At 38.9% G+C, this 26,999-nt stretch overlaps 1 protein-coding gene across 6 annotated transcripts in view; it reads left to right on the forward strand.

The window, feature by feature from the left end:
- LOC149859743 (phytanoyl-CoA hydroxylase-interacting protein-like) overlaps positions 1–24,692 on the forward strand; it is an 80,599-nt gene extending 55,907 nt beyond the window's left edge. For 4 of the 6 annotated variants that reach the window (XM_090058425.1, XM_090058429.1, XM_090058428.1 and 1 more), the window contains 4 exons: positions 7,085–7,281; positions 14,922–15,096; positions 17,028–17,145; positions 22,733–24,692. In XM_090058425.1, coding sequence (XP_089914551.1) covers positions 7,117–7,281; positions 14,922–15,096; positions 17,028–17,145; positions 22,733–23,267 — 993 coding nt within the window. In that variant the 5' untranslated portion in view covers positions 7,085–7,116 and the 3' untranslated portion in view covers positions 23,268–24,692. Of the gene's footprint in view, positions 1–5,261; positions 5,319–7,084; positions 7,282–14,921; positions 15,097–17,027; positions 17,146–22,732 lie in introns of all 6 variants that reach the window. The other 2 variants (XM_090058424.1, XM_090058423.1) reach the window with 2 other exon arrangements.
- The last annotated feature ends 2,307 nt before the right edge of the window (positions 24,693–26,999 follow it).

The raw sequence follows: 26,999 nt of genomic DNA on the forward strand, positions 1-26,999 counted from the left end.
CTTAGCCAGGCTGCTGCAGGCTCTTCCTCCAGCAGTTACATAATATGTAGTCCCCACATCCCTCCCCCTTCTCACTCTGTCCAGGGCATCTCATAGGGGCTTTGCAAATGCCTCATATATTCCTTATTGCAATATTGTGGTGTGTAGCTAGCAGTCAAACACCAGCAGCTGCTAGGATGTTAATGGAGCAGTGATAGGCTCTCCCAACCCTTTGCATTGCTAGCTATGTGCCACAATATTGTAATGAGGGATGAGGGATCCACAAAGCTTGTGTGGTTGTTTTGCATTTTTATAACTTGTTTTTTGTAAAGATTGCTGCTTTTTATAAATTTGTTATATTAAATTACTTTGTATTTTCAAGGAAGAGGCTTTTCCCCCCCTTCATTCCACCTTCCTAAAACAACGTGTGTATTATATGTGGGTACATATTATAGGAGAGAAAATATAATAATTCATTTCTTACTGCCAGTATGAGAAGAATGGACAACTGGGCAGCACTCAGGAGAAAATTGGGTGCTAGATAAAAAAAGCTGTCTAAAGAGCAGGTAACAAAAGGAATCTTTCAATGGAAAGTTACAAGTGTGGTATCTTTTGCACTATTTGTTAGACCTCTGCTACCCATATTGCCTGTGCACCAGTTAAATGGATAGGTGCTGGCTGAGTTCTGGTTAACAAGCATATAGGCCTTGTGCCAGGCCTCTGCAGCAGATTGTATTTTACCCACTGTTTTTAAGTAATCTGACTACAGATACTGAAAACAAAACTCTGAGGTTGATATACTAAAGGCAAAACAAAAAATGGAGGTACCCTTCCATACAATTAAATAGGATATTAGGTCACTATTTGGAGTATTCATATGACTAAACTTTAGTTAAGCATCTGATAGACTCATGAAATTTATTTGAGAAATTAATTTTATTTGGACAATAGTCCTGTCACAGTGGATTGAAAACTAGCTGAAGGACAGTAAACAAAGAATTAAGAATAATGACACAAGCCAGTGCCTCATGTTGTAAATGAATCAACGAGATGCTTCAGAATACAGCATGGGATTCCATTTTAGCATCTTTGATAAGGATTATGAAAGAAGAACTGCAAGTGCAGTTTTTAATTCTGGAGATGATAGTAGACTGAGTGATGCATAGCACCCAAGAGACAGAAATATTTGAAGGAGCTGACATATGCAAATGGTCAAGTAATGCAAAAATGAGAATCAAACTGGAAATATGCCAGCTAGGATATGTAAGGGAAAATAAACATAGATATTGAATAGGATGGAGTTACTAGGAAACCAGAAGTTCTCATAAAGACCCAAGGGATATAGTAGATAGCAAATTAAATATGAGCTTGCAGTGCAAATATCACATCATAGACCAAGGAGGGTAAAATCCTTTATCGGTAGCTGCACCTGAACATTGTGTATATTTCTGAACTGGCATTTTGTAAAATATACTACCAAATCAGAAGGGATCTGAACAGTAATAAGAATTAAAGAGATGAAATAACTGACTGAAAAGGAAGACATGAATGTGCTAAATAAGATCATGATCATGGGAGTAAGTATATGGGTATAGTCCATTTGAAAGACTAGCTTAGGTCTGAACTTAATGACAGCTATGTGAGACAGGCATATACACACATGTACTGTTTATGTCTGGTAAGGAGATGATTTTCTTAGGGTGAAACAAAACTTTTTTCCAAGAAATCAAAGGGTGAAACTGCAAAAAGGACATTTTCCCCAACAATGAAGGTTTTAAACCAGTGGCAGGAAAAATACAGCCGCTGGGCTGGAACTGACCCATCAGGCCATCCTATTCAACCTGTGGGGCCCCTCCAAAAGATAATTACTGGCCTGTGGCTGCCCCTCTGAAAGTCAGTGGGAGGTGTGGCCTTTCAGAGGTCACATGCCACTGGGCCAGGCCAGGTGGGCTCTGTGCTGCCACATGCGGCTCCTGGCACTATCTGGGAGCTGTGTGCCTTTGGACCAGGCCAGGTTGGTTCCGTACCACCATGTGATGCTCTAGAACTCAGCCAGACCTCTGCTGGGGGGCCCTTACCTGCTGTTAAGTGTCTGGGGGCCACCCCCCCACATTCTTTCACAAATCCTACCCCCCCGCACCCACCACCCCACACACACACACCCACAAACCCCCATATATCCCTCCACAAACCCCACACCCACAGCTCCCCACACAAACACACCCCCCACACACAATTTCAAGAGTAAATCTTTATTATGAGTTATTTTATTATACAGTCACCTCTCTGTACACTACACAAACACAAATCAGGTCAAAATATTTTTTTAATTAAAATTTAAAATGTTATAGTAGATGTTTGATTTTTAGTGTATGGTTTGTTTTTTTTCCCATTCCAAGATGGCAGACCCCATCCCAAAAGGGGAGTTTCTGGGGGCAAGGGGAGGGACTTTGAGTGGCAAAGGTCAGGATTTCCAGTCCCAAGATGGCAGCCAGGGGGCAGGGCACCACTGTGGCCCTCCACACCTCACCAAAAGTTATTAAGCAGCCCTCTAGCCAAAATAATTGCCCACCACTTTTTTTAAACTGTAGATTAGTTTCCTAGTGCTTTTCAGGGGTGTCAAAGTCACCCAGGCCAAAGGTCAGATCCAGACAATGGGATACCTTCCAGCCTGGATCTGCATGGCCAGCAGCAGCTGCAGTGGGACCAGGGACAAGAGTGAATCTGGAGGCAGCGATGGGTGTCTGGGATAAGTAGCAGGCATCCAGTGGAGAGAAGGCAAGTGATGGCTGCATTTATACAGCCCTAACTCAACACCCTTCCACACTATGCCTACCACTAACAGCCATACTTTTGATTACTTGGAAAGTTTAAGGACCATAATCAAAATATTAGAAAAGTAAAGGTCAATATGGACTCTTAGACAGCAGTTGAATACACTAGGGGTCAGCAACCTACAATCCACAGGCCAGAGCCATCCCGTAGAGATTAGATCTGGCTCGTGGCATAAGTACTTGTGGAAACTTACAGCCTGTGGTGAGGGCTGGTTTGCAAGTGATGGCCCCCAGTGGCAAAAAGTTGCCAAACCCTGGAGTATACTAGTCAGAAAATTTTAAGTGAAATTATCTGGAAGGAAAAATGACAGAATTGTCTTATACGTGCTCTTTATGTATGCTTCCAAACAACAAGCATATATTTTAGGGGAAAGGCCAAAGGAGGAGACCCATCATCATCAGATAGTTGTGTGAAGTAATTACATGTTACAGTTGCTACAGTTATTGTCATGGCTTAGAATTCAGTTCTGCAGACTACAATAAGACCTTACTATTTACATAAGATGCATTATTGTACTTAATGAGTAAATATGTTTAGGTGGTTAAAATAGAAAATATTGAGTTAAGAAAAGAATGAGCAATTTGTAATTCACAAGGACCTTTTGGAGTGCTACCTGTTATTGGACAAGCTGGCATTCTTCATCGGGTCTGAGGAGTGAAGGATACTCAGTGATGATTAAAAACATTGTTTAGTGCTTTGAAATTGGAGAGGGGAGAAATTCCCAGAACTAGCAGACAGACAGTTAATAGAAGAAAAGAAGCTTGATTACTGGGAAACCAAGGCCTATCAAAGGAGAGGAAGAAGAATTTCAGGAATCAGGGAGATTATATTATGTCATAAAGTTAATACCAGTGTTCAGCCCTTGGTTCTTGATGCCTAGCCAGTTTATGAATTTTGTTCCCAAACTGGCCTTTTAAAGGAGTTTGGTAGATTCCCTTGAGCATAAGAATCAGGCAATCAAAAACTGAGTAGCTGTTCTGTGAAAAAATGGACTTCTATGATGTTTATGTTGTTTATATATATTTTTTGTGAGCGTTCATGCCAATGCAATTTCTGTTTAGTTTCACCCACATCATTACCATGAGGTTATTTGGCATTTCCACTGCCCTGCCATATCAATTTAAAAATTCACCCATCGGACTTTAGGTTATAAAGCTTCTGCTTTTGGTATCAGTAATGCAACATGTCAAGCTCTAAAGAGCAACCACATACTTTAGGCTCCTTGGAATTGTATCTTACCTTATTTATTTATTTATTTGCTGTATTAGGAACTGTTCTTGCGTAGTTTATAGCACTGTAGTATTTCCCATGGCATTTTGATGCCAGCTGAATAAAATAATTGAACATAGGTATACATTATGATTCACTTACTAAGCTGGTATCAAATGCTAAGCTACAGAGTAATAAAAAGAAACACATGGACATAATGCATGCATATATTGTTCTATTATGTGTGTGTGGATCTCTGTATTTACACATACAAACATATATAAACATACTCATGCATGCTGCCTGAGCCTTTGTAAGCCACCGTGAGCCTTCTTTGGGAAGGATAGCAAATCAGTTGAATAAAATAAAATGAATAAAGTGCATTTGATTGTGTACTCATGTCCCCTAACACTGAAAGAAAGAATGACACCATTGGTTCTGTCTCCGTGTCTCTTTGTTCTCAGTCTGTTTGATGAGTCTGTCTAACATCAATTACAGCTGTGGTTTCTGGTGATGGGGGCTTTTCACCACCAACAGCTGGACTTGCACTGGCACCTCATTTGGCACTGAAATGCATTTAGGTGGTTATGATTTAATATATTAACTACCTAGACTAGATTTGCACATTGCAGGTTGGGAATTTGGAAGCTCAGCACCTCAGTATGTTGTAAAACTAGGCTTCTAAACAAGAAAGGCAACATATTTTTCTGTGGGCGTGACTACATATGCTTATTAAATGTAGAGCAATAAACTCTGGTGCTTATTGTGCTGGAGTTCATTGCTCCCAGCTGCTGCATTTACATGTGTGCCCAGGACCGCAGCATATTAAGTCTGGTCAAAGCAGCCTTGGCTGGCAAGGAGCCAGGGGTGGGAGATGGTTAGCCTCCCACCCTGGGGCTGCTCTAACGTGGCTCAACATGCTGCAGAGGGGTTGGCTGTGTGGGGATAGCCAGCAGGCAGTACCCTCACAGTAGTACCGTCATGCCCCAGCCAGCCCCATCAGCATGCAGTGCTGCAAAGTAAATAACTCCACCGCAGGAGCTATTGCAGACTAATTGTGGACTAGATTCATTAGCTCTTCTTACTGCAGAGCTAATTAGTCTATTCCACAATAAACATCTTGTGTAGAGATGCCCGATCAATGCTAAAAATCTGTATAAATTAGGATGTTGTCAAAAAGTCAGTTTACCTGTCAACTGTATTTAAGAAACTGTATTTGATCATCTCATACCCTAAAGGATGTTAGCTCGTTGTGATGAAGTCTTTGGAATCAACCTAGAATCAGCCATGACCAGGTAATATACCATCCTTTAAGCACCACTGTTTTCCCCTATACAAACTGGCATTTAAAAATGAGAACACACTTTGTCACGGCGCGGAGTCCTGCAGGATGGCCATGATCTCCCTAAGGCCCCCTTCCCATGCCAAGTTGGCCCAAAGGGCACCCTCAATTCTCACCCGCCACATCTTTGTTGGTAAATATACATTAGGGAGACTGCCTTTACGGCATCTTGGACACTGTTTTGCTGTACTTTGACCCCATGGGCTCCTGGACCCCTTGGGGTTCCTGTTCTACAGTGGGTGTTCTGGCACACCCTAGCCTTATGGGCTATGCATGGCTCCAACCATCACTTTACCATGGCCCCATCTTGCTCTGTGCCCTCATTGGCACCCCCAATGCTGCGCCCCCTCTTGCACTCAGATTCAGTGCGCCCCCAATGCTGCACCCCCTCTGGCGCTCAGGTCCCCATGCTGCCATGGGTCCCCTATGAGACCTCCTCCATCCCCTAATAGCCTCACCCAAACTACCAGTCTTAAACAGTAAACAAAACACAAGCCCCTGGGCTATAACATAAATTCCAGCCACCCAACTATAACCTCATTCAAGCAGCACCGGGGTGCTCTGTCACTCAGCTCAGCTGCTGACAAGGCACTGCTGTCCTGGCCTCAGATCTGGGGTTTATATGTGAGCCAGGCTCTGCCCCTTCTGGTCAGCTGACCACTGGCAGGTATGGGCCACTAGCTCACTCTGCCCTGGTAACCAGCAGCTGGGACTCCCCACTCACTGCTAGGGCTCTTTTCCTAGCAGTTTCCACTCTTTGAAGAAGCAGGGCACCTAAGTGCTCTGCGACGCACCTCATTTTCTTAATCTAGGTAAGGTCTAGAAGCTTTTCCTCTAACATCCATCTTGTTTTCATTGGTATTTCCTAGCCTCTTACCTCCCTCCCTGTTTTTATCGATGCTTCTCTCATTTTCCTTGTGAGCCATCTCACCTCTCTATTTATCCTTGTCACTGCTTGCTGTATTCTTTCTTCTACCCACTCAGTTCTCTGTTTTTCCTGACCCTCCAGTATTATTTGTTTGTATTTCCCCTATCCTACACAGTTCAGGTCTGACAAAGATCACTTCATCCTTCTGAATTTAATGTTTACTGGAGGCAATGCTACTGGGAAGTCCTAAATAAGTAGGAGTTCAAGGGACTACCTCATTTTAGCATGAGCTGCTGCACTATATGAAATATTACAGTAGGACAAATTTTAAAATCAGCTGTCTTTGTGTTTATTGTTCAGTGTAATTTAACCAAATTATCATAGTATCAACAGTTTGATAAATATAACAATTTATAAATATGCTGGTGTCAGGTTTTACATTTTACATTTACCTGCCACCTGTAAATATAGAAACTGTTTATACTTGATGCTTAAAAATATCAGTTCAAATTATTTCAAATTGTATTCCTTCCAGATATGGAGGTTGGATGGTAGCCATTTATTATTAGCTACTAATAATTTTTAGCCATCCCTAAGAATCAACAACTATGTTATATATTATATTATATTATATTATGGACCAGATTGTGAAATCCTTACTTATACTCTATTTGCTTCAAAGCGAATATATTCTCGGCAGTCTGAACCAGGCTTACATAGTTGGACCTGATCATAGCTTTTTAACTGGGTATATTTTTGAATGGTTGGCCAATACCATTGTTTATCTCTAGTAAAAGAATACCAGTAGTCACATCCCAGTGCCTGTTTATCTAATGCTTATTTCTGCACAGGGAATAAATCACAAGACAGTGGGATTGCAGAGATGGAGGAACTTCCTGTGCCACACAACATCAAAATAAGTAACATCACATGTGACTCTTTCAAGATTTCATGGGACATGGATTCTAAATCTAAGGACCGTATTACTCACTATTTCATTGATTTAAACAAGAAGGAGAACAAGAATTCCAACAAATTTAAACACAAGGTAATGTTTTAACAGCAAGCTTGACACATGTTTAAATATATATATAAAAAGTATTGTGAAGCCTTTCTATTGAGGACTTTGGGCAGCCAGGTACAGATCATATTACAAAGGTGTGGCTTGACAGAAATGATTGAAAAAGGTTTGTTTGGAATAGTTTCATCAGAAAGTGCCATTTTATTAAAATTGAAACTTTTCATAATTTATCAATTTAAACCAAATTAATTTAGAAAAAATTAGATCTAAAATTTAGACAGTATCAAAATGCTCCATTTTAACAGGTTAAAAATTGAACTATTTATTATAGTTTCATAGTTAGCAGGGTCGGAAGGGACCTAAGCAGATCATCGAGTCCAACCCCTGCCATGGCAGGAAAGAGTACTGGGGTCGGACGAGCCCGGCAAGGTGTTCATCTAGCCTCCTCTTAAAGACCTCCAGGGTAGGAGCCAGCACCACTTCTCTTGGAAGTTGGTTCCGGATCCTAGCCACCCTGACCGTGAAGTAGCACCTCCTGATATCTAACCTAAATCTACCCTCTGCCAGCTTGTGACCGTTATTCCTAGTCACTCCTGGTCGTGCTTGGGGGAACAGGGACTCCCCCAATGCCTGCTGGTCCCCTCTGACTAATTTGTAAGGTCCCCTCTGACTAGTTTGTTTTACTTGAAACAATTTTTCTTTTAGACTGTCTAGGCTAAATTTTAATATAAGATAAAATAGAAAGTAAAAGTCTTTGGTAAAACATTTTGTTGGATCTGAAACAGTTTTTATCCAAAATTTAATTTCTTAGAAAATTCCAAATTGCTTTGTTTTTGTTTGATTTAGAGCTAAAAACAGATTTCTCACCTGCAGAATATCTGGCAAAAAAGAAATTCTTGTTTCTGTACAACTCTAGGTTTTGTATTATACACTTATGCTTTCTCTAACTTTTTGTATTCAATGATGTCTTCAAACGGGTGACACAAAACTCAAAAATTGCAATTTGTTTCTCAAAAGGGTTCTACTGGTGCTTCTCTGTCACCTAGTGCTCATTCAGATGAAGTGGCTATTTCTCCCTTTTTCGGTATTTGTGACCCATATACTACTTTGGCATGATTTCGTCTTAAATACCTGTAAAAGGACACACTGAAATTTATTGGTGCTCTTGGGGTAGATTCTGTACTTTTCAACCCAAGAAAAAATTTATTGATCTTGAAGTACTATGAGTTGTGTTCTGAAATTCTGATAAAAGAACTGAAATGGAGGTGAAGTAAGGACACAGAGAAAAAGCACAGTCATCTGCTAACTAAAATTGTGTAGGCAAGATCCGTAAAATGTAAGTGCTATCAGAGCACAAATCCCCAAGGAGAAAAGAGTGAAGCATGAAATCTTTAATGTTACCAAGTATGCCATTAAAAGATTGTGGACTAATTAAGAAACATATCCATAGAATACAATTGACCTTTTTATTTTCAAAGGTATTATTACTCTGACTCTTATTAATATCATATTTATAAACTTCCCATCCTCCTTTACTGCTTCATTCTGGTTGTTTTACAAGAATTGTTGAAAGAAGTTTTACTTCTGCAACTGCCATGTGTGCTTACTTCAAAATCATTAATGCTATTTTATATACTGAGTTTTAAAACATGAAACTTTCTTGATCCAGATGCTCAGCTGGTGTAAATTAGCATAATTCTACTGATTATTGATGAAGTTATTCCAGTTTACAGCATCTAATGTTGTGACCCATTTATGATTGTGACACCAACTGAATTAAAATTACTGTTCTCGCTGTTTATCTTGCTTTGCATTGGAAGCCTTTGAAGTCAAATTCCCATTTTATGCTGGATATATAAATATATCTTCCCTCCAATAACATGCATAGTTGGTGAAATCTTTTCTTTTTTTCTTTGCTTTGCTTCTCATAATTCAGATTGCTTTCCAAGTACAACTAATGTAAAATCTGTTTATGAAAAAACTATGCTGTCCAAGTAGGAGCACATTGTCCTCAAAACATAAATCACAATTAATCTACTGTTGGATGTTAGTAGTATAACTATGATTGCAAGTAGTTTTTTTATTTTGTTTTTTCTCAGCAGTTACCTATTTCCTCACTGTGATAAACTGCTTAGACTAAGGAAATGAGTAATTGCTTTTGTAGAACAACATGAGGGTGATTGGATCACTTAATTAAAATGAAGAGTAAATAAGATCTGTCTTGTGTTATTGGATTTAACTTGAAATATATTGACCTGATAAAAGCTGGATTTCTTCTGGTCAGAAGGATGGAGCAGATTTGTTTAGTACAGAATGCAAAACATTTTTTTTAGTAGTTTGACAATGATGCATTCTGTTGCATATTGTACTTCCTTTAATCAATTTTTGTTGCCAACCACTGTTACAGGACACCTGGCATATCTAGAAATTACTGAAATTCTTTGCTGCATAGGAATGGGAGCTTATTCAGTGTTCCGTGGTATGACTACATGCAAAGATTTCCTTATAGTATTACCATTACTAAAGTTTTGGGAAGTCAGTACTACCATCAGTTACCATCACTCCCATTGCCTCGCTTCCTCTTTCCTTGGCAGCTTTTAGGAACTCTTAAAAGACAAAACATATATCACCTTCCAGAGAGGGTTAAAGGCTATGAAACCTGAGTAGGAGATGACGCCTTTCTGTAGCCTTGAGTAAGACACCTGAAAAGTAGCATTTAAGACTAATGCTCTCCTCAGCAGTGCATGTTGGTCAGCTCTAGGCAGCTGCCCACTGAGCATGCTGGTCACTTTGAGTTCTCTTTTAAGGCTCCTCATTTCTCCATTGCACTGTACAGGGAACAGAGATGTCTCACTCAGGGATCTGGATTCTAGTCCAAGGACTATATGCCTAAAAGTCAGGCATTGTACCGCTTAAATTTTGGGTGTCTAAGTCCTTTTTTAAAATCAATTGCTGAGCAACATGTTGAAAGTAACACTGTAATTTGAAACAGGGGTAGGAACAGAATACTATTTCCTTGGCAGTATCTCTTCTACCTACTACTCCATGCCATCTTCCTTTGTGAGAGACAATTTTTATCTTTGGACAAACGTCTGGTCTCAAACCTATTAAAATCAATTATTTTTTTTCTATTGAATCCACTGGGCTTTGGACCATAAGGCTGATTTCAGTATTCTTTTGTTAATGGAGTAGTGTATTCAGAAGGAAAGTCACCTATTCCTCACTTTTGCAAAGTTGTTTCTGCCTGAGCGTTCCCTCCTTCTAGACCTGGGGTAGGCTACAACTGCTGCCCCATGCCCACATGGAAAAAAGCAAAATGTTTTTGTTCTCATTGCCTGCAGTTAGTTGACTGTAGTAACCAGTGCAAATTAAAACATTAATAAGTAGCTCCAAAATCCTTGAGGAATTAAGTCTTTGTGAGGTACAGCTATAAAACATGTTAAATGTTCCATATTGGGATAATATTTATCCTTAGGGAAGGGGGGTTGTATTATTTATTATTATAGTATCGTCTTATTCATAGAAAAAGACAAATATTTGCTAGTCTGTAGTTATTAAAATAGACATAATAAAATTTACTCATTCATTGGAGGTTCTCCAAACATTTACAAGCATTTATCAAGCTTTACCACACTCTTCTCAACTGTCATTTTCACTTTAGACTGTGAACAAATGTGGTTCATCCAGATGAGCATGGTCATGTGGTATGTGACACTGCAAGCCACATACCATGCAGTCTGGTGTTCTCCATGCTACAAGGGTATGCTGCCCAAGTGTGCACTGCACTGGGGGGTTTTGTCCATGGGGGTTTTTTTTACACGCCCCCCCCCCCCGCAGATATCCAAGGGTAAAAAAAAAACCATGGGAGAAAAAATGGTTCAATGCATTCTCAGCCAGTGCACACTGCTGAAAAGTGGACCCAGGCTGCCTGGAGATGTGCTGTGGCTGCCAGCCAGGCTTTATGCAGCAGAATCATCATGGCTGCAGCCCTAGGACATCCCCTACCCCACCTGGGGCAGCTTGCTGTGTGTCAAAAGTGTGTGTGGCACGGGTGTTCCTTGGGGGCAAGTAGCAGCAGCCCAAGGTGCATCACTGCTATTTTTCCCTGAGGAAACAAACATCCACACATGTCTGGATGCACCCATGAGGAGCCAACAGGGCACAAAATTTTTGGCAAATCATGTTTGATTCTTGGCTTCCAGTTCTGTTACTAATAAAACTGACAAACAAGAAAACTGGGAAAAAATGGAAGAAGAAAAATTATAAGATAAAGGCTCCCAATCTGGGATGTATTCCAGTCCCCTTTTGCTGATTCTGTGGCAAAAAAGAGGCTAAGAAACAGTCAGATCTTTCCAACAAGAGGCATCTGGTGATGAGACTTGCATACACTACACTGCCTATTCTCTGCTGTGTGAACTCTTGGAAATTGTTGGAGCCTATGAATATACTAGAGCTGTCCTATCTTCTGCTGAGGCTTGAACAAGTGCTCCAAAATCTTGGCAGTGCAGAAATGATACAACACTCTCTCTGCACTTCCTTAGAGACACAGCTGAGAATCATAACCAAAGAGATTGAAAGAAGAAATAGACAGTACCAAGTGAAATCTCAAATGACATATTTGTTTTTGAAGTCAAGGCAGTTATCTTAAAAGAAATCCCTTAGATTAGAAAAAAAAAGTGTAATATTAGCCCTCTTAAACATACTAAAGGTAATTCCTTGATCTAATGTTGTATCTAAAGGTAGGTCAGTGCTTTTCTGTTATTTTAGAAGAATTTTTCTGACATACCATGATGTGATAGCTGGAAATATGCATTTTCAGGTGCGCGGGAATAGGGCAAAGTTCATGGTGGAAATAGTCGAATGTGTGATATGTTCTGGGATTATGACAATTTTTTTGCATGTCCAAAGGAAATATTATAAGGAGGCTAAATAACAATGATTTCTGTTTCCCAGGTTATTGACTTTGAAACCAGCACCATTAACAATCTGGACAGACTCCTATAACATCTTCATAAAAAATATGGTTTAGGGAGATGAATTGAATGCTGTTTTTTAAAATGATATGTTTTTCGTTTTTCTTTCTTCCTATATTTCACTTACTTAAAAGGAAAATTCCAAAAGAGATGACTGTTTTTCTTCAAACTCAAAGTTAAAGTTATACCTTAAAAATAAATCCAAATAGTTAAATATGGAAATGAACCAATAAGGTCTTCCAAACACCTATAACTCCCCACAACCCACCCACTTTGAACATCCCTTGCAGCCATTATGGAAGGTGTGAAATTTTGATAAAAGACTTCTGATGAGGATCTAGCTATGACTTTAAGACCTATGGTCTTGGAAATCTCATCTGGTTTATTTGCATAGTTTTCCTCTTGCTATTTGCATAGTTTCCCTGGGGTATGTGAAGAAACATACATACGTATGATCCTCAGATGCGTCCTTCAAATCTCTGGTCTGTAGTCTACCTAATATTTTCCATTAAAGACAATGATAACTCACTTGCAGTGGCGAAATGTGTAAGTAAGTCTCACAGCATGACAGTAATTTTACAGTTGTAATTCCACGTATTTTGATGAAATTATCCCCAAAACCTTACAATTCGCAGATATCAGTTTGAGGCAGATCAACCGAGATGGATATTTTTCTCCCTAGCATTTAAGTGTTTTTGTTAGTCCAGGATTAGCCAAATAAGATTCTAAAAAATCAAATCAATTCAGATCTTTTCTTAGCTAATCACTGTTCAGTTTCTTGACAGCCACAGGCCAACGAGTTTTACAGTCTTCCAGTTGTGTTCATGTAAAAAGCAGGGAAGAGAAAAGAACTATATTTATAATAAAGCAATCCAAAATTGTTTATCATAAGAAATCACTTACAATAATGGAAAAGTAAAAAAAGGGGGAACATGCCATGATTTTTTACTATTATTTGTCCGGCTGCATTGATGTCATTCTTGTCTGTGTGAATATGGATTTATTTACAGCAGCTATTGATCACATGGCAGCAGCCATTTTAAGCGGTGGCTTCCTTTTACCACCCATAATCAGTTGTGGATCCAGGAATAGGGCGAAGGGGGTGGGGTGCAGCCTCCCAACTTTCACTGTGCCCTGCATGCTCCCTTGCTTTCTATGGTCCCAGAGTCCAGGAGGTAAATACTGCTGCTGTTCACCTTTCTCCTTCTCCTCACCGCTGAATTCATGAGCAGGGGGAAGGAGGGAACTATTGGCAGCAGCAATGGAAGCACTCGCACCCTGGGCTCTAGATCATGGGAAAGGAGAAACTCCAGGCATACCTTGTAACACGAGCTCATTTGCAACACAGCCAAACAGGAGGTGAAGCTGTGCCATGCTACTGCATCTGATATGACCCCTGGCCATCTTACTTGCAGCAAATACCTCCAATGGTTCCTTCTGCCGCAGTCTATTTCTGTGATTCCTTTTTACCATTTATCCTTAGTGCTAGTGATTCTACCCTCATTCTCATCAATTGACCAAAGCAACCATCCCACCCTTTTTGTTTCAGCTGTGCTTTCTGCAAATCTAGATTTCCTTGTTCTCATCCTTCTGCTCCTTCAGTGATGGTCAGTGTTTGTATTGTTTCATCAGTAAATACTGACACTTCCTGTTGAAATAGTGCCCAATGCAGGTCTTGGATTCATTGCAACCCTGTTTAATCCTAACATTACTTGGCTATTCCTAAATAGAATCTTATTCCAGTACGACACAGTTTGAGATGGATTGATATGATTATAATCTTACACTGGCCATTTGCTTTTACTGGAAATCTGCTTCTTAATATTTTTGAACATCTAGTTCTCAGGAACAGTGAAAGCCTTTTCTAAGGGGATTACTGTTTTATCCACAGTTTTGTAGGTTGCAGAAATTAGCTGTTTACTGTAGAGTACAGGAAAAAAAACATTACATGTCATCTGCCTCCCAAGAGCTAAGCTGCAGTCCTTGATATTGTGGAGATCAAGCACTTCAGCATCTTGTGAGCAACTTCCCTAGCTATGAGAGAGAACCTCCATCTTTCTTGTCAGCATGATGTTGTCTGAAGCACTGACACAGAAAAACAAAATAAAACAATTTAAGCAGATTAGAATAATAAAACACAGAAAAACTCTTTGATAGACATAAAACCCAAAGTCAGCTCATGGGTGTTTGACTTTCCCAGTGATATTTTTAGGAAAAGTGGTTTGATTATTTTAACACTTGCAGAACTATTTTTTGAACTAGTTAAGATTCTGTATCTTAATTTGTTTTGAAATTAATTATTGGCTATCCCCTTGCATTGATGTAGATCAGAAGGAATTCCACTGAAGTCAGAATTATATTAAGACTCTGAGAAGAGCCCCAGACCTGTCTAACTTTTTAACATCTTTAGCATTTTCTTATCAGTATCCTTTACTGTGATCAAAGTTTATCCTGCTCACCTTCCCTCAAATTCATCTTCTCTGTATATTCTATGATGTACTTAATACTATCATTCTGTTGCATCAGTGTTAACTTAATTGGGACACTGGTGAAAAATGCAAGTTGGATTTGCAGATAAGAGGAATAAAAAGAGTTACAGGAACTTACCTTCAAAAATTACCTTAACTTACATGACTTTCTGAGTCCATTTTTTTGCTAGTTGACTGATCTGATTTTTTTTTCGAATCCCATCAGGATGTACCCACTAAACTGGTGGCAAAAGCTGTTCCTCTACCAATGACTGTCCGTGGACACTGGTTCTTGAGCCCAAGAACAGAATATACAGTAGCAGTACAGACTGCATCAAAGCAAATTGATGGGGACTATGTTGTTTCTGAGTGGAGTGAAATCATAGAGTTTTGTACAGCAGGTGAGTTTGGAAAAATATACATCATAGAGGAATATAAATAAAACAAAGATCAAGTGTGCTACATGAAAAGATTTATCTTCTGTTTGAGTCAGTCAGATAAACTAGTCCAGTATAAGTGTTTATCTCCGGTACTCGTCAAAACTGGAAATGGAAGGGTTGGAAATTTGTATGTAAACTGAAGCTGCTTCTTTGTTAGGTGGGGAAAAGAAAGTCAGACCTCCCATTCAGTGCTTCTTCATCAAGAGCACTCAGGCCAAATCCTGTTAAGTCTTTAAATTGCATATATGTGCCAGCTAGACAGTCTTTAGACACCTAAGCCACTAAACAGCATCCTAATAAATTCCCACAAAAACAACATAGCTCCTGTTTGTATACCTAAATTTCTGAGGTTGCATGTAGGTATTTCTGCCTTAGCCTAAAATGTTCCCTGTAGTCCCTTGTGTTGACAAATTTGCTCACCCGAGCTTAATAGAGACTTGAGGCAGCCACCAAGGTGCCTAATGACACTATCACTCTCTGCTGTTCCTCCTGGGAGGAGGCAGCAGATCTACATAGTTTCCTGTAATGCATGCAGTACAGAGACCAGAGTCAGGGATTGTTAGACATAGAAACAAGAGCGTGGAGCCAGGTTGTGGTGCTGGTGCCAGGGCTGGTGCCCACCTTTGGTTACAGCACTAACCTAGGAAGTGACATGGTAACAGGAGGTAGGATATGTGGGTTCAAACCTTCTCTAGGCAAGTGGCTTAAAATTTGGGTCTCCTACTTCCTGGGCAAGTGCTCTAACCACTGGGTTGCTGGCTAAAAGATGTAAAGGCTGCCATCCAGATTTTCTGGTGCACACTGTACTAGTGCACTAACTGTGTGCAGGTATCACTTAATCATTGCTGCTTATTGTCTTTGAGCAATCTCAAGCAGTGCCTGACAGGGTGCATTATACAGTTCATAAGTGTCCTTATTGATACATGGGAGACAACAAAACATGCCAAGTTGTGTCCATCTCCCCAGAGTACAACACAATTGGCCTGTAGGCTGCCAGGCACCCTGGCTACCTTTATCCTGTTTGGATGCTGATTCCTTCACAGGAGCACTTAGGTGCTTTAGGGGTATAATAGGATTAGGCTTCCTGAGAGACTTCACAATTAATGGCAAACTGAACTGGATTTTAATTTAATTTGTGATCAATAGCAAAGTAAACTCAAGGCAAGTTCCAGGATTTGAGTCTCAGCATGTAGACAATAGCCAGCTGGCTAGCCTGTGTGCCTGGCAGCAATGTCCAGTCCAGAGGGAGGGTCTTTTGAAACCATTTGGAGCAGTATTGCCCTTTCACCTCTTCTGAGGCTCAGACAGCTATGTAACAGGATATGCAGCTTCCTGAAAAGGTATAAGTAAGTACTTCTCTTTATAGTGTTCTCTGCAGCAGCTGCCCTGCCTGAGGCATCCCCTCGTGCCCACCTTAAACACCTTGAATACCTCAAGGCACCACCAGCTTTACTCCATGTGTTTGGTTTTGTGCTCCAATAATGTACCTTTGGTTCTTAATTCAGTTTTGCATAGTATTGTGGGGATAAGCTTTCCTCTGTATTTTAGGTCCTGCCCATGTGAAAGCCCTCCTCTACATAGTAAAAAAACTTAAGCAAGTTCCTGTGACAAGGATCAGAGCTCTGGAACTTCTTTTTTTGTAATACTGTGATCTTTTTGTCCCACCTATGATCAGGCACTTATGACATAGTGAAGAGAAGCAGCTTGTTCTACTAGATTGGGGCAGAACAACTGGGTTCTATTGCAGGCTGTGCCCTGCTAGTTGATGTTAAATCAGTTCAACTTGCCTGTTTCACTTATTTAAAGGAATCTTATTTAAAGTAAATTCAGACTGTAAAACTAGGAGATAATGGTGTTTTTCTTTCCTTGCTAACAAATTCTTTTCTTCCCAGATTATTCAAAAGTTCACCTAACACAACTTCTGGGAAAAGCCGAAGTAATTGCAGGACGTATGCTCAAACTTTCTGTTTTTTATCGGAATCAGCACAAAGAATACTTTGATTATATCAGGTAAGAAAACAGATGCAGAATCAATGGTGCAAATTAAGAGAGGTACAGTATAGATATTATAACTTGACTGTAGTTAGTATGAAAATAAGCATACTAACTGAGAGCACCCATTTCAGTTTTACAGCAGAAAGTGTGAGACTACATTTCCTGTTCAGGAATAAAAGTTTGTACAAGTTGGCACTTAATTTGGACTGGAAATAAAAGTTTGTTTTTGGGAGTAGGAACTGAATGTGCAGAGCCTCTATCATAGTGTGACATCTGTCCTAATTAAAGTCTCTGAAGACATTTTAATATAAACATGCATAGAGAGAGATTTTTTTTTTACAGATAAACACTGAGTAATTATGCATATGCAACCCCAGTATTATCTACCCTATTTCAGAAACTTTAATGTATCTTAATGTGTATCTTTTGATGAAAGAGATTAGGTGGAGGTTATCGTATCTATTATTGCTGAAGGGGCAATATGCCTTTGCACAAACAGCAAGGCTAGACAAGGTTCCAATTTAAATATAAATTAATTCACCTCCAAAGAAGTGGTTAGAACTCAGGAACCAACTTAGGAAAATAGTGTGGTGGCATTAATATTATCTTTGGGGTACCCTCAAAGCATGTGAAAAAAGCTGTGCAGAATAATAACAGCTCTGACCAGGCTTTAACATGGTTGTTTCTTACATTGTAACATTGTCAGGAACATTACAGGAAGTGTTCTGGGTTACAACAATCCCTTGGACCAAACAGGAAGTTCCCTGTTGATTCCAGGGGGAGGGAAAACTAGCTTACAGCTTCAAGCCTTGCAGCCAGTTGCCCATACCAATGGCCCCCTCCTCCATGTGAGCCTGTGCTACTTTCAGATGGGGGTGGGGGAAGGGAGCAGAAGGAGTTCATTCTAGGTGTTCCCCAGCTGGTGCTGGAGGGCGGACTGTGTCGATTGGAGCCCCCCCACCCTCCAGTGGGGGATTAAAAAATAACCCAAACCAAATTCACTCTGCTCCCTTTCACCCTTCCCATTCTGAAACTAGCAACAGACTGGGAGGAAGTGCAGACACAAGCTACAGGAGGTGCTGTATTTTGTAACATCTTTATCTGAACCCTCATGCAATGACTGTTCAGATTTCCACCTGATCAGCCATTTCTAAAGCAGTCTGCAGATGTGCATTTCTGTTTGGTCATGGCTGCTTTCTGTGGCCAGATAAAACAGAAATTGTCACTTCTGACTGCACCTTCATCAGGGTCTAGTTTAGTACTGCATAACTTCAGTTTTACATGGGAATGACTCCTGTTGATACCAGTAAAATGAAACCAACATAAAATGGAATTGGTCCTTTTAGTCCAGTGATAAGAACCCATGATCAGACATTTCTAGATTTGGCATTCTGTGTACCTTTTGTACCTACCAGATGGGAGTCTTGTGGCTTTGTGTTGTGTTTCTGCCAGATTTTTTTAAGCAAATCAAATTGATGGCAAAACTGAGAGCAGTGGGGCTGTAGAATGAATTGTGTTCTTTTTAGTTTCTCTGAGAACCTAGTAAAACCTTGCAACTATCCTGGATCCCCCCCCGAATAAAATCTCACAGTAACTTCTGAATTTTAATTTTGTTGTTTTCAGAGATATTTGGCTAGATTGGACATGCAGTTGTGGACAAATTCAGTTTTAGACTTGCTGCTTCAAAGAGTGAGAACTCATAGCTGTATTATTTAAGTGGCTGTCCTGTATCTTTTTTCTGTTTTGCATGCTCTTTCCTTCTTTTCATAAGGTTCTAGCCTGAGCTAGTTTTCCTTGTTGTAAAGAAGTTGGATAGATTGTTAAGACATTACCTGAAAGGAAAATGGAATTTAATTTTACTGAGTTTATGTTAATGTGATGTACCAAGTGGCAGCTGGAATATATCAAAATGTGTATCTGTTGTTACAGGAATCAGGTACATTTACACTTTTTTAAACACTTCAGTAAGAATTTCTGGAAATAAAGTCATTATATTCATGACTGCTAATACACTTTCTTTTAGTGTGAACTTCAATGCAGCCACAACATATATCTAAAAAACTAAATCACAGTCTGTATAACCTTTCAGTTCTAATTAGCATTTCATATCCCAGTGTGAAAGCTGGGTTTCACACTGGGAAAGCTATGTGATTTAACAGAGCTCAGATGGATTTGCATGGAATCCTAACTAGCTTGTCAAATGCTATGTGCTGGGGCTAGATAGGAGCTGGAATGCATTTCATAACAGACGGCATCATGGACAATATAACTGTATTCTGGAGTACCATTAACTTAGCTCCCAAATGTATGTTTTATACATGACATATAAGTACAGTAACAGCTGCTTTAATAAATACTAACTGCTTTCTATAAATAGCCCGCACGTAAAATGGCTTGAATCCCTGTGGAAGACTATCTTATTAGTCTAATTGGCCACTGGATGTCAGTATCTTTCCACAGATATACATCTGCAAGCACATTTTTCAGGTTGCAGGAAGGTGGCTGTTAAAGATTATAATCTTTTGGTATTTGTTTTGTTTATAAACTCCTGATCTCAATTCCAGACCCTTTCTGTTCTAAGTGGTAATTCTGTAACAATAAAGATGGAGATCATGTGAGATGTAGTGAGTATATAGTGTTTACCTTGAAGCAACATGAGATGTTCTAGTAGGCAGAAGAGGTATAATCGCTAGTAGTGGCACTGTAAGCGATGAAGCAAATTTATTTTTTTACTGCATTTACAATCCTCATACCTGAGCTTCTTGCATAGTTCAATGATTGTGATGCCTCCAAAGTTAATAGCAATCAATGCTCACACTCATCTCAGGAGCTGATACTAAATTTGCTTTCCATAAGCACGTACAAAATTAGTTCAATGTCGTTCGTTAATTTGTTAATTTTTTTTTTTTAAAGTCTAGTCATAATTGTAGCTGGGATTGTCACAGGTTAAAATATATACCAGAAAACAAATTAAAAAATATTCCAAAGCAACGGGAGAGAGAGAGAGAGATCTAGCATGCATGAAAGCACTAGGAATCTTCTGCAACCTTGCAAACAAGCAAGCAAATTTTCAGTTCTACCAGTGACAGAAAAATCCAAAGGTTTCTCTGGTGTTTGTATCCACAAGGAGGTTTGGGGTGCGGGGAGTTAATATAAAAATATTATTGATAGATAATATATATCATATTAAACACCCTCTAATCTCCTTTTGATTTCAGTGACAGCAGTGCTCATTTGTGTACTCCTATGTATCTATCTATAGAATATTTTTATTTACACACACTCTCTCTTTGCTCTGACTGGCTAAAGGACACCAGTCTCATTAGGGCACAGATGTGCTGTACACATGCATTTGATTTGCTGAAAACAATGTAAATGTTCTAACAAAACCCAGTTTACTAAACTTAAGCAGCTCAAAATGTCTATGTTAAGGACAGGGACATAAGGGGCATGTTATACAGGGAACATTAATGTCCTTTTATAAGTACCTCACTAGGCTCAGCATCTAGTCAGTCTGCCAGCATGTTTCTTGCTCTTATTCTGATACGAGGTGTGGTCAAAGATGTGGTATTTACAAAGCATTGTCTTGATGGAACTTCTTTGTGTTTTTTGTTGCATTTAAACACCAAATAAGAGAGTCCAAGGTACTTTTTCCATGAGGATTATTTTATGGGATAATGTTAAATGGGATAATGTGGATGGTGGATCAGCATGAAGACAAAATGGTGATTTGGGACATAAGACAAGAGGCAGAGTAACCTCCATGATAGAAGGCAACAGAAAAGAAAAGCCAAAAATAAGTGCTGATGTGGAGAAGAAAAAGAAGAAATAAGGTTTGAGGTGTAGGCCAGGGCAGGATTTATAAGGGAGCAGTCTGTTGAGTAAAAACAAGGAGTTTAAGAAAAAAAGAATCAGTCAGGTTTGATAAAGGAAATGACCTCATACATCAAATGACTTGCATCATTTTGAAAACAGCATTTTATGAAAAAGGTAGGACTCATAGGACTAGTGGCTGAAGGAGGTGTCTGGCTGTAGAAAAGTGACCCAAGTTGTTTCATAGTTAGAGTCTCACTGCTATTCCTATTGAAGTCAGTCAGTAGCAGCCAAATTAGAAGCTGGTAGTGTTATCAGCTCCTGCATTATCTTGCACTGTAGGGAAACAGATTCTTTTAGAAGAAAATATCCTCTACCATTGTAGGTCTCACTGAAAAATGTTAAAAAAATAACGCTTAGGTAAATTTTCTGTATTGAGGGCCAGATCCTTACAGCCAAATTTGCTGTATTGAGGGCTGGGTCCCCATCACATGCTTAGGTGAGTATGTAGCCATGAAACTTCAGTTTTGGGGACTCAGCATAGCCCACAATTGCCTACTGGATATATTCTTCCTCAGCTGCCTGGGGAGACTAGTCACCCAGGTGAATGTGTAATTGCAGGACAACACAAAGCTTTATTCAGAGATAAACCACAACTAGACGTTTGAGGAGGAAAGTCCTCCTACCTAGTAGCTATCCTAATTGTATATCCTAATATCCTAATGATGGGTGCAATTGCTCAGTCAGCAGGGAACATGAATTCTAGGCTCCCCAGTGATTTGCTCCTGTATTTCCCAGCAAACTCCCTGCACCATCAGGCTTAGGTATTGCACAAAGTACTCTCCATCTCTTCTCTTGAAGCTGGCTCACTGAGCAGACCAAAGAGGGAGCTATGTAGAATGAAAATGAAAAGAATGTAGCAGCAAATATGTGGCTCATTGAAATATATGCAGCCATATAAAAGTGGGAGCAGCCTGGATCCCTGCTCCCAGTAAGGCAGAAGATTTTTCCGTATGCTGTTTATCTGTTTTATTCCAGGACAATTAAATACAAGGTGCAGTAGACCAGCTTCCAGGCTTGGATGCTTTGAGAGTGCTCTTATACAGTTATATTCAAGCCTGGTGGGAAGCAGGAGCAGAGGCTGAAATCCACTTGGGATGAACTGGGAGGGAGGGGAGGAAGAAGTGTCTATAACCCAGCTCCCCTGATTCCAGGACAAATGCTTTAGTTTCTAGGCTATTGGGATAAAAGCTGTATTGAGCCACTGTCATAATTTCATTTCTTCACACAAGCAAAGCAGAAATGGGAGAGGGTAATAGAAATAGTCCCAAATAGCACGAGTGCAAAAAACAGCTATGGACCCACCACTTGGCCCTTTATTCAATATGTTATCCAGAAGAATTTTAAATTTTCTGAACAAACATCATTTGAATTCAAATGTATTAATTGCTTAAACAAGTTGGCTGATTAATTGATAGGGTTCTTGGTTTTTTTGTTACTCTCTGCTTCCACAGCTACAAGAGCTCACACTCATAAGAGGAGAGAAGATAGGAAGAACATTTCCTTCTCTCATTCAGTTTGTTCATGGATATTTTAATTCTTGCCAAACTTGGGTTTATTTGGTTTTTACTTATCTTAAAGTTGGGTTTTTGTAACCTTACTTTTCTAGTTAACAGGTTCTCTTTCTTTCCTCTGGGAAAGAAAGGGGACAGGGCAAAGCAGTAGTTTTAACTAATTATTGTTTTTTTGTGTCATTTCAAAATAAACAATGGTAGTCATTCATTTTTAGAGAGCATCATGGAAATATTATGCAGCCCTCTGTCAAGGATAACAGTGGTAGCCATGGCTCTCCAATCAGTGGGAAGTTGGAAGGCATCTTTTTTAGCTGCAACACTGAGTTTAACACTGGAAAGCCACCACAAGATTCACCTTATGGACGATACAGATTTGAGATCATAGCTGAAAAACTTTTCAACCCTAACACTAATTTATACTTTGGAGACTTCTACTGCATGTACACAGCCTATCACTATGTCATTCTTGTTATTGCCCCGGTTGGATCACCAGGAGATGAATTCTGTAAGCAGCGCCTTCCTCAGCTAAATATAAAGGATAATAAATTTCTGACCTGCACTGAAGAAGATGGCATCATGGTTTACCACCATGCCCAGGATGTTATTTTGGAAGTAATTTACACTGATCCCGTGGATCTATCCCTTGGCACGGTTGCAGAAATTACTGGCCATCAGCTAATGAGCTTGTCTACTGCAAATGCAAAGAAAGATCCCAGCTGCAAGACCTGCAACATCAGTGTTGGACGTTAATTACTTCCCTGTTATTTAGGAGCCTTTGAACCTCTGTTGTCCATTTCCATAGTCAGATGTTCTCTTCAGAAGCATGTACATGCCGCTGTCACCAGAAGCAAACACAAGTTTTCAAATTCTTTAATAGCATTTTTAATATTTCTTTTCTCCCTCCTTCCCCTTCATCCCCAAATGCTTTAAACTATTAAGAGTCCTGATTTTCTTCTTGGCAACTGTTTATATCTAGATGCTGCAATAATTTTTTTTTGTTTGTTTCTTGCCAAACATAACAAAATCCTATATAAACTGCTTTAACAAAATAAAAATAATGGCTTATAAATAGTGTTTATATATGCATTCATTTTAATCTACTGAACAAATACTGGGATAACTGCAGATAGCATGAGAGGTTGTAATTGCAGCATGATTAAATCTCAAAACCTAGAAATATCAGCACTTCCAACTTGTTGTTTGACAGTATTATTTATGTTATTTATATTAGCTAACTGGAAACAAAAACATGTTTCAACATAATAAATATAATAGAAAAATATTTTATTTGTATTGATGTATAAAATGTTATACAATCATATAGAATATATAGATTACATTTTAATAGCAATTGTATACGTCATGAAACCGTTTTCTCTTATCAAAGACGTGGTTTGTAAACTTCAAATAATTGTGTATCTGTTCCTGTTGCTCTTAAATGACTTTAATTAAAACAGATTTATGAAGATCATTCTGATTAATAAAAGTTAAGTTATAAATCAAGTCAATACACTGAAACAGCAAATATCACAGAAATAAAAACAACACTTGTCCTTTTCCTCCAAACTATTTTAAAATGTGTACTTCTTTAAAATCATGCTGAACCATTACATACAATAAAGTACAAACATGATTGTTATATATTAGACTGTAAAAAAAAAAAATGTTCCTTTTCTCATTAGGATAGAAAACAGGTGCTGTGTGTTAATACAAAATGGCAATTTAAATGAAACACTAAATATGATGCAACATAACCTAATTTTTCAGTTTTCCATAATTAGGTTAAATATGTCCCAGAACTAGTACAGTATCTTTCTATTACAAATAAGTATCCTGTACTTGTCTCCTCTCAAGATGCAAGGAACTGGTTACTTGCTTTCTAGAGCTTCCAAGATGCTTAGCTTGTCACAGTAAATATAGATCACGCTGTACCTTCAGGATGTACAGAAAAGCCTTAAATGTAGGAAAAATGGCAGCACTCACATTGTGGCCTCGTGTAAGTTAGACAGAGACAGGGCTGTTTGCTGGAATGCCTTCTTTTCATCCAAGGGTAAAATAACCGCAGGCTCATTTTCCTCATGTGAAAAACATAGATGCTTCTCAACAGGAAAGCAAGATGCTGAGCTGGATCATGGTTCCTGGTTGCCTTGAGAATGGTCTTCAGCTGAATCTTCTTCCTCCTGCTTGTAATATGTAATGTCATTATCAAAATAACCACCTGCACTATATCTTTTAAAATTAATGGGATGATCAAAGTAATTAATTCGATTCTTACCAGGTATATCTTTACTAAAATGAGTTACAAGTATAAAAAATAACAGCTAAAAATGTCTTGACGTTTTCTTACAAACTCTTGAGAGCATTATGTTATAAGGTAGCTTTCAACATGAATCTGACTTCTTTAGGTAGTTGTAACAATTAATTTATCACCACTGGTTAGTCATTTGAGTAAAAACTTGCACCAGTACATCTTTAAACAAAAAAGGCTTGATCACAATCCTTCACCCCCTCCTTCTCTTGTAGTCTCACTGAAATCAACAATATTATGCAAGTGAGTAGTGTGGCATGGCTGTCCTTCACAAAATTCTGCAAATAAGGAACCTGAACCATCTAGCACTAATAATAGGCTTCATAAATTAAAGCTGTATTATGTATAAAATCATTGTTTCAAAGTTATTTGTAGACTTAAAAATGTTAACAACCAAAGCAGAATGACAATGACACCAAAATACAAATCCCTGCCCTCCACACACGCACACACTTTTACTTGTTGTTTGTAGCTAAAAAAAAGGGTGAGCAATTGCTCATTACAAATATATGCAAGGACATTTTACAATCATTCAGAAACAAAACATTTATTACAAAGTTAAAGCCGTCTTTTCCAATGTCATCTAAGAAGCTTATTGCCCTGGCAATAAATCACCTGTCTTATCAGGTATAAGACTATACCTGCCTGAATTATTAAACACAGACACCAGGACTCAGAAATTAGTATTTTCTTTGAGGTGTGAGGAGTAATTTACAAAGGCCTAGTATCTGCTAACTTTGGTCATATGCAGTGATGTCTCGCTCTACAAGAAGTACCACTGAAATACATGGAGAAAATGCATAGAAAAAATGCTACACAAGTATCAGTGAATATAGCAGAATCTGGACCAGTTTTTCTATAACAATAATTTTAAATGTATGTCACACATTGCTCAGTGTGCAACAACCGGAAATTGCAACAATGTGCAACAACCGGAAACAACACACAAATGCTCAGTACAACAACTGGAACCAGAAATGTGGAAAGGAAGAGAAAGGCAAGCTGGGGATTTACTTTACTATGATGATACATTAATACAATATTAATTAAACCTCAAGGTGTCACAGTGTTTATGAAAGTATTTTTAACAAAAAACTATACTGTATATACTTGAGTCTAAGATGACACCTAATAATTAGATTCTATATATGGAAAATTTATAAATTTGTTATAATTTTCCAGGTACTGAATCTAATTCTTGGAAATTTGTCTTGAATTTGTCCCCTTCCCACTGCTACAGAAATAAATAAATAAATCTAAGGGACCAGGTAGCCCCTTTGCCCTTTGCACCCCCTGAATTTTTCCAGCTGCAGCCCCCTTCTTCCTCTCCTTACTGTAAGAACCTGTTCTCCCTAAGCAAATTTGAAAAGACTGCCCTCAGAGATACTTGTAATTTGCATGTAGTATCCAGAAACTGCTCATCCAAAATTAGTATATTTTTACTTTTTTGAAACTGCTGCAAATTTTAGCACTGATACTCCATAAACACACTTTTAAGCAGCATGTTTGTACCTACTTATACATACTACGCATGGTATTATTCCAAAGTGAAAAGGCCATATACCATATAATTTACCATATAATTCATTGGGCTAGGCCCCAGGAAAGTCAACAGCATTTCAAGACATGCTGATCCCACAGTTGAACACTGTTCCGTATCTGTGTGAACCCCATATACAAAGGATCTATGTGCTAATTAGTCCTTCTCTCATGACAGGGATTCAGGGTGAAGCATTTGATGATATTTGCTAGACTTTTAATTTAAAGCTGGTGAAGGACTAATTGGAAATGGAAAAGGAAGGTGCAGCTCATCTGTGGGAGTAAAGAAGTAAAAATGTATTCAGTGTAGTGGCTCACCATGATCTGAAAAAGTGTCAGTGCTGATGAGAACTGCATGCAATGGATAATATCATATATCTTATTCAGATGGGCTGCATAATTTAAATCTTGCGGTAGAATTCCATCAATATTTTCTTGGTCTCTTTTGCCAAGATGAAGCTGAAAGCCTGATCAATGCTTTAACTCAAGGTATTAATGTCAGGGTATAAGGAATAGAGGAAAGAAACCCAAAGCTTAAAATAATAGTAGTGGTGGCAAATAACCAGGAGGTGGAAAGTGAAATGGAAAGGTAGAGAAGCAGAAAAAGAAAGACAGTGAAGAAGATGGAAACAACA

This window comes from Crocodylus siamensis, chromosome 7, assembly GCF_052110815.1.
Source record: "Crocodylus siamensis isolate JL-2025a chromosome 7, ASM5211081v1, whole genome shotgun sequence".
Classification (NCBI taxonomy): Eukaryota; Metazoa; Chordata; order Crocodylia; family Crocodylidae; genus Crocodylus; species Crocodylus siamensis.